The sequence below is a fragment of the Helianthus annuus genome, chromosome 2 (genome assembly GCF_002127325.2).
Source record: "Helianthus annuus cultivar XRQ/B chromosome 2, HanXRQr2.0-SUNRISE, whole genome shotgun sequence".
Classification (NCBI taxonomy): domain Eukaryota; kingdom Viridiplantae; phylum Streptophyta; class Magnoliopsida; order Asterales; family Asteraceae; genus Helianthus; species Helianthus annuus.
In genome coordinates, this window is record NC_035434.2 from 152,373,492 (window position 1) to 152,381,143 (window position 7,652).

At 37.6% G+C, this 7,652-nt stretch overlaps 1 protein-coding gene across 1 annotated transcript; it reads left to right on the plus strand.

Annotated features, from left to right (window-relative positions):
* The first annotated feature begins 1,267 nt into the window (after window positions 1-1,267).
* Window positions 1,268-7,559, plus strand: LOC110924681 (threonine dehydratase 1 biosynthetic, chloroplastic-like). Its single transcript, XM_022168675.2, has 9 exons — window positions 1,268-1,838; window positions 3,405-3,584; window positions 3,683-3,952; window positions 4,622-4,828; window positions 5,535-5,783; window positions 5,882-5,955; window positions 6,519-6,636; window positions 6,759-6,893; window positions 6,991-7,559. Exons 1-9 carry the CDS (start codon window positions 1,407-1,409, stop codon window positions 7,129-7,131), a joined length of 1,806 nt encoding a protein of 601 aa, XP_022024367.1. The 5' UTR covers window positions 1,268-1,406; the 3' UTR covers window positions 7,132-7,559.
* Window positions 7,560-7,652: the final 93 nt, after the last annotated feature.

A 7,652-nucleotide genomic window follows, 5' to 3' on the forward strand; every position in this document is an offset into this window, starting at 1 on the left:
TATTATATAAATAATTTTTTTTTCTCATAAAATATACTTATTTCATAAAAGAATAGTCGTATACAGGAACAAGCTCAATACGATTACAAACTAATGGCAGGTAGGCGAGCAACAAGCTGCGTCGCTACCCCCTTCTGAATAGCAAACCCTATCCTGCTAAACAATACTAATCAATACTAATCTTGATCACGCACACACACATACGGTGTTTTTATTTTTTGCATCTTTTATTAATTTAACTTCCTAAGATGTGCAACTTCAGTCCCTTAAGTTTTATTGTGTACTTTTTTAACCAGAAACCCACTTAACTTTCATAAAGGATGATAACCTTTCACACATTTAACTAGGTTAATCATTCTTAGTGAATTATTTCATTCAAATTTACTACAATTAACGTAACCAATCATGTAAAAGAGTTTACATAATCACATTTATAATTGTTCTGAAAATTAGACATATTACATAATCATGTAATAGTACGTAATTACATAATCACGTATTGATATGTAATTACATACCATGTTAAGAAAACTTTGATAACATCATACTCAAATTAAGTATTTTTTTTTTTGTTTCATTACAATCACCAGGGCAAATTACATAAGGATAGAAGGTAGATGAGTGACAAATTGCGCCGTCATCCCCTTCTAAATAGAAATGCTTATTTTTATAGTGTAATTTTGTTTTAGCATTAACATAGAAAAATTTATGGATAACAAAAACAAGATGATACCGGTTAGTGGGCTGGCTACTTACCTTTTAGTTTAATTTTTGTTCTGATAAGATGGTCTAGTGGTTAGTCATTTGGGTTCTTTCTTTGAGGTCGCAAGTTCAACCGCCACTAGCATCAGTTTGAAGTACATTGGTAGTAGCAATGGAGTTTAGAACTAGGCCTCTCTAGAGGTCGTCAGTTTGAAACCGAGCCGAACCAAGTTTTACAGCAGTGGGCCTTCGGGCGAGCGGGTTTCCGTGAAACTGATGACTTGGTGGCTCGTATATGCATTCAACTGACTATGTAATTGCTCGATTGAGTGATTTTCAGGATGTTTATCCAATAATTTAGTTGGTTGTAAAAAAGGTGGTTAGGTATGCCGTCCTTACAACTCGCAGACAAAAAACATCTAACATGCTTGTTGTCAACATACGACACCACCACTTTTTTATATCATACAAAATGACAATAAAAATAATATATTTTAATCAACCAAAAGACCCACCGTCACCTTTCACTAAACATCGTGACAACTGACGGTCACTATCTGACGTGGATCTATTCAATTTATTCCACACCATCACCTCCCTGTCACTCTAACAAACCTCCCAAAACCCTAATTCATTCCCGCCACCACCACCGCCACCGCCACCGTCACCGCATTCCGCCGCCGGTAACCACCACAAACTCTCTAATGCAAGGCCTGTGCTTCACTCCGCAACTAAAAATCCCTAACAATGGCGTCATATTACACAACATCACCACAAACAGAAACCGAAAACCGTCAATCTCCGCCACAATGTCCAAATCGAAACCGGAGATCGATATATTATCCACGGCGGAGGCTAAATCGATGACGGCGGTGTTGCAGACGCGTGAACAACCACCGGCGGTGCTGCGAGTGAGTCCGTCTTCGTTGCAGTACGAATCAGGTGAGTTAGGAGCTGTGCCGGACCATAAGGTGGAGGAAGGTAACGGTGCGATGAGTGAGATGGAGTATTTGACGAATATATTGTCGTCGAATCGAGTTTATGATGTGGCGATTGAATCGCCGTTGTCGCTTGCGCCGAAGCTTTCGGAACGGTTGGGAGTGAATGTGTGGCTTAAGCGAGAAGATCTGCAGCCTGTAAGTATAGTTTTGGATTTGTGTTTGTTTTGATTTGATTTGAATTAGTTGTGATGATTGTGTATGTATGTTTAGGTTAAGTGTGTTGTTGAAGTTTGGTGGTTTTGATGATTAGATTGTAAGTGTACTCTGTTTGTTAAACAGAAACGGATTCTGATTTTGATACTTGCTGTTAAACTTAATACATGAAGTTGTTAATAACTGAATAAGTAGAGATTCTTTGAGAGAAAATATTGTAAAGTGTAAGGTATGAGTGAGAGTATTAGTGAGTGAAAAAATTGTGTTACGTCATTATAGGGTGTCTGTATCAGGTGAATTAGGGTTTCGATGTTACTATCGTGTGGTGGTGGGCATAGTTGTCAATAGCGGTCACTATAGCGAATAGGTCGAAGGTCGCTACAGGATATGTAGCCATAAATAGCGGGATTTCAGTTTTTTTTGTTAATCTTTTTAAATATGAATAGCGATTAAATATAGCTATAAAATAGCTGGATTTTAGGTTTTTGTTAAATATACATGTAAAATATACGAGGGTATTTTGATATAATTTTTTTTTAGTGTATTGCTATTCGCTATGTAGCATATAGGTTACTTATCACTATTCACTATGTAGCATATAGGTAACTTAACACTATTTGTCGCTATTCGCCATTAACAACTCTGGTGGTGGGGCCGGATTGACGGCATAACCGTTTAGACAATGATATCTTTTTTTATTGGAGGAGGAAAACATTCTTTTTGTCATGTTGTACTATCTTCACGGGTGTTTATATTAGGCTATGCGGTATGGTGATGGTCCATCCTTGGAGGATGATCTGCCACGTAGGCACCACGTAGATCGGGTGTGAGGATGGGGCAAAGAGGATGGAGGTATGGAAATGGGGGATGGGCCTAAAATATATGTATATGTTGTATGTATATATGTGTGTGTGAGGGGGTTTTGTCCTGTAGTGGACCGGCTTGAACGTCCTGGAGAAGCCGGGGAGGACGCCGCCGGTGGGGGAAGAAATGGGGGGAGGAGCGGCGCCGGGCCACGGCGGGCGTGGGACGAAACCCACACCGTCTAGCCTTATTAGGTGAATTAGGGTTTTGATGTCACTATCGTGTGGTGGTGGGTCCGGATTGAAGGCATAACTGTTTTGATAATGACATCTTTTTTGCTGATGGAAGAGTACATTCTTTTTGTCATTTTTGTCATGTTGTACTATCTGCTATGTAGGCCCCAAATGAGTTTGGGGCCAGATTGGACATAGCGGGTATATGGATCAAATCCGCGTCATACTTTTCGACAATAACACTAAGATGCTCTTATTTATGATACTTATTCCTGTTAATAGAGCTGTAAACTTTAAATTGGTAGCATCATTTTCACATTCTAAAGTTAAGCTGTTGTATTTTATCGAAAAGTTGATCGCTATTATTCAAATTCTATTACCTAATTACTTATCACTCTGCTTGATGCCTTGATTGTATTGGTAAATCGAAGACTTGTTTTCGTGTTAATGTTTATGTAAACTGTATAAAAAGTATCTTTATTAACATACGATATGATAATTGAGTATGCAGGTCTTCTCATTCAAGCTTCGCGGAGCATACAATATGATGGCAAAGCTCCCAAAAGAACAGCTGGCAAAAGGTGTCATATGCTCGTCAGCCGGCAATCATGCTCAAGGGGTTGCATTATCAGCCAAGACACTCGGCTGTGATGCCGTGATTGTCATGCCAGTTACCACACCCCGGATCAAGGTTAGCTTGATAAATCATAAACACACGTAACGTATACAGCCTTCATATACTTTTTTGTTCGTTACTTGACCTTACGGTTACTTAAATGATGCATGTAGTGGGAGTCCGTCAAGAGATTAGGTGCAACAGTTGTCCTTGAAGGTGATTCCTATGACGAAGCACAGGCATACGCTAAAAGAAGAGGTGAAAGTGAGAACCGAACGTTCATCCCTCCTTTTGATCACCCGGATATTATAACGGGTCAGGGGACCGTTGGAATGGAGATTGTGCGCCAAATGCAAGGTCCAATTCATGCTATATTTGTGCCTGTTGGTGGTGGTGGTTTGATAGCTGGTCTTGCTGCCTATGTGAAGAGGGTATCACCAGAGGTAAGTGTCTTTTGCTGTAAAGTACCTTGTACTCTATTCAATCAAAAGATTCTTTTTTCTTTACTAATAAAAGTAGCGCGTTAAACATAATTAGGGCTGCAAACGAAACGAACGAACACAAACCTTGTTCATGAACTGTTCATGAACACTTACCGAACTAGATTTTATGTTCGAGCTCGTTTGTTAAGGAATTGAACTTGTTCGTGTTCGTTTGTTAATTTTAGGCAACAAACGAAAACAAACGTTGATGAACACAAATGAGCACAGACTAATGTTCATGAACAAAAAGGGAAACAAACGAACACAAACAAACGTTCATGAACAAAATATATAATACACTGACACTTATTATATATTTTATTTGTCGGAATATTAAAGTATTTTAAATCAAATAAAAACTAGAACACTAATGAACTATCGAACACAAATGAACGTGTTGCCGAACGTTCACGAACATAAATAAAGGAACACGGCCTTTGTTCATGTTCGTTTGTTTAATAAACGAACAAACACAAACGGACTTCCCGCCGAACGGTTCAAAAACTGTTCGGCAAACGTTTGGTTCATTTGCAGCCCTAAACATAATCGTCGGTAATTAATTGTCATGATTGAAAATACCTTTTATTCCTGACCTTAAATTTAATTATGACATACGTGCAACCTGTGCAGGTACGGATTATTGGAGTAGAGCCTACTGATGCAAATGCAATGGCATTGTCATTACATCATGGGCAACGAGTAGTGCTTGATCAAGTTGGAGGCTTTGCAGACGGTGTTGCTGTTAAGGAGGTTGGTTTGGAAACTTTCCGTTTATGCAGGGAACTGATTGATGGTGTGGTTCTTGTCAGCCGTGACGCCATTTGTGCATCCATAAAAGTGAGTCTCTTTTGCATGCTGTTTGGATATTCACTCATTTCTTCAATCTTCGTTAGTTATTTTTTAGAGTAAAATGCCATATTCGTCTATGAGGTTTGGTTAGTTTTGCGACTTTCGTCCAAAGGTTTGTTTTTCCACATCTAGATCCAAAAGGTTTGAAACCTTGCCATTTTCATCCAGCTCGTTAACTCCATCCATTTTTCTCTGCTAAGTCAGTTATTTCCTTATTTTTTGTTAACTTAAAGGGCAATTTAGTATTTTAAATATTTGTACATTATGCTAAATGCTTGTACTGTTGTGCATAAAGTGAAAAAGACTGAATTGCCCTTTAAGTTAACAAAAAAGACAAAAATACCCCTGACTTAATGAAGAAAAATGGATGGATTTAACGAGCCAGATGAAAATGGCAAGATTTCAAACCTTTTGGATCCAGATGCGGAAAAACAAACCTTTGGACGAAAGTCGCAAAACTGGCCAAACCTTAGGGACGAAATGGCATTTTACTCTTTTTTTTTAATCATCGTAAGGGGGTGTATGTGATTTGCTTATTTAGTTAGCTTATGCTTATAAGCATATAAGGGTAACCTTGTAATTATGAATCTGCTAGGAAGAATCAACTTGAAAATCTTAGTCGATTCATATTGGTTTGTGTCTTTTTTTTTTTTTTTTTAATATTACAAGTTTTTTGGTTTTTGTTTTGTTGTAGGACATGTTTGAGGAAAAAAGGAGCATTCTAGAACCAGCAGGTGCCCTTGCTCTTGCTGGGGCAGAAGCATACTGCAAATTCTATAATCTTAAGGATATAAATGTTGTAGCTATAACTAGTGGGGCCAACATGAATTTCGATAGATTAAGATTGGTTACCGAACTTGCAAATGTTGGTAGACAACGGGAGGCTGTACTCGCAACTTTCCTGCCTGAAGAACCTGGAAGTTTTAAACAGTTTGCTGAACTGGTCAGTTTTTTTTCCTTAAAAGTTTTTAATAAAAAAAGTTCAAACTCGTCAAATGTTAACTTTCTAAATACCAAATGAATTTTGACATGTGTTGGCAGGTTGGGAAGATGAATATTACCGAGTTCAAGTACAGATATGAACATGAAAAGAAAGAAGCTCTTGTTCTGTACAGGTAAGAGCCTTTTAATATTATTATGAGTAAAATGCCATTTTCATCCCTGAGGTTTGGTTACTTTAGCGACTTTCGCCCAAAGGTTTGTTTTTTCGCATCTGGATCCAAATGGTTTGAAATCTTGCCATTTTCATCCGGCTCTTCAACTCCATCCATTTTTCCGCATTAAGTCAGGGGTATTTTTATCTTTTTTGTTAACATAAAGGGCATTTTGGTCTTTTCCATTTTATGTAAAAAGACCAAATACCTCAGAAAAATACCGACTTGCCCTTTAAGTAACAAAAAAGACGGAAATACCCCTGATTTAAAAGAGAAAAGTGGATGGAGTTAACGACGAAAGTCACAAAACTGGCTAAACCTCAAGGACGAAAATGACATTTTACTCTTATTATTTTATAACCCTGAGAAACTGTTACCCAAAACTCATTGGGCCATACCAATACCCTGCTAGCCGATGGGCACCATGTAAAACGCAGCTTGTGCTGGACATTTGTTTTGAGAAAGTTTAAATATATTTTGACATATTTTATCTAAAACTGATGTTTGTTCTCTGATTTTTGTAGTGTCGGTCTTCATACCAAGTTTGAACTCCAAGAAATGGTGGAGAGAATGGAGTCACATGAACTAAAAACCATTGAATTTACAAAGAATGACATGGTTAAAGATCATTTACGCCATCTGGTAACATTCTTCTCTATTTTATATTATTCTGTAAAACATTTAATAATCGCGTTCTTGGAATAAAAGCGATTTAGCATGTTGCATGCGTTAAGAACTTACCAAAAACCGGTGTCAATAATCAGATGGGAGGCAGAACTAATGTAGAAAACGAGCTTCTTTGTCGGTTTGTATTCCCCGAGAGGCCAGGGGCTTTGATGAAGTTCTTGCATGCTCTTAGTCCACGTTGGAACATCAGTTTGTTTCACTACCGTGCACAGGTTTGAGTTGCATGATACGATTTTCATAAAATTCCTATTTTACCCTTTGGATTTTGGTGATTTTAAATTTCTAATGCCTGATTACTGTCTTTTTCAGGGAGGAATGGGGGCAAATGTTTTAGTCGGTATTCAAGTTCCATCAAATGAATTAGATGAGTTTCGGTATCATGCGAACGATCTTGGATACGAGTATGAACTTGAGACCGATAATGAAGCATTCCAGCTTTTAATGCGTTAAGTTATCGATCCCGAAGCTTGACCGAACCATTACTTAAAGGTTGTAGCAATAAGGTTTGTTTTATAGAGAAAATTGTACTAGTATCCATGTCACAGGAACACTTTTGTAGCTCAACAGTGACTTCCAGTTCTAGCCCCCACTTTTAAAGCAACCAAATTAATATTATATGTTAGAATGGGTGTTGAAAAAAACCGGAGCCAAATATAAATAAAGTTTGGGTTAAACGGTTTGGTTTAGGATCGAAATAAGCGTTGGTATGTATTATATGCTAGAGCATTTCTTAGCATTAGAACCGAAGTTATTACTCGATCAATTCTAGTATTTCTAATTTATTAGGGTTTGTAAATTGTAATGCTTCCTCACAATAAGGACAGGTGATCAAATTGAAGTTACCTGTTAGGGTTTAGGTAACCGTTGGTTGTTTATTACAATATAGTTTGATATGCATTGAGCTTTATTGAGCGTTTCTGGTTATACATAATGTGAAAAAGCTAATAAATAGGATCATTTTGTAGTTTTAT

Bases quoted from the DNA above. Each gene is read 5' to 3' on its own strand.
- LOC110924681 (XM_022168675.2), top strand. From the start codon at position 1,407: ATGCAAGGCCTGTGCTTCACTCCGCAACTAAAAATCCCTAACAATGGC. The intron at 5,784-5,881 runs GTCAGTTTTTTT...ATGTGTTGGCAG, and splicing joins TTAAACAGTTTGCTGAACTG to GTTGGGAAGATGAATATTAC. The intron at 6,637-6,758 runs GTAACATTCTTC...GTCAATAATCAG, and splicing joins AAGATCATTTACGCCATCTG to ATGGGAGGCAGAACTAATGT.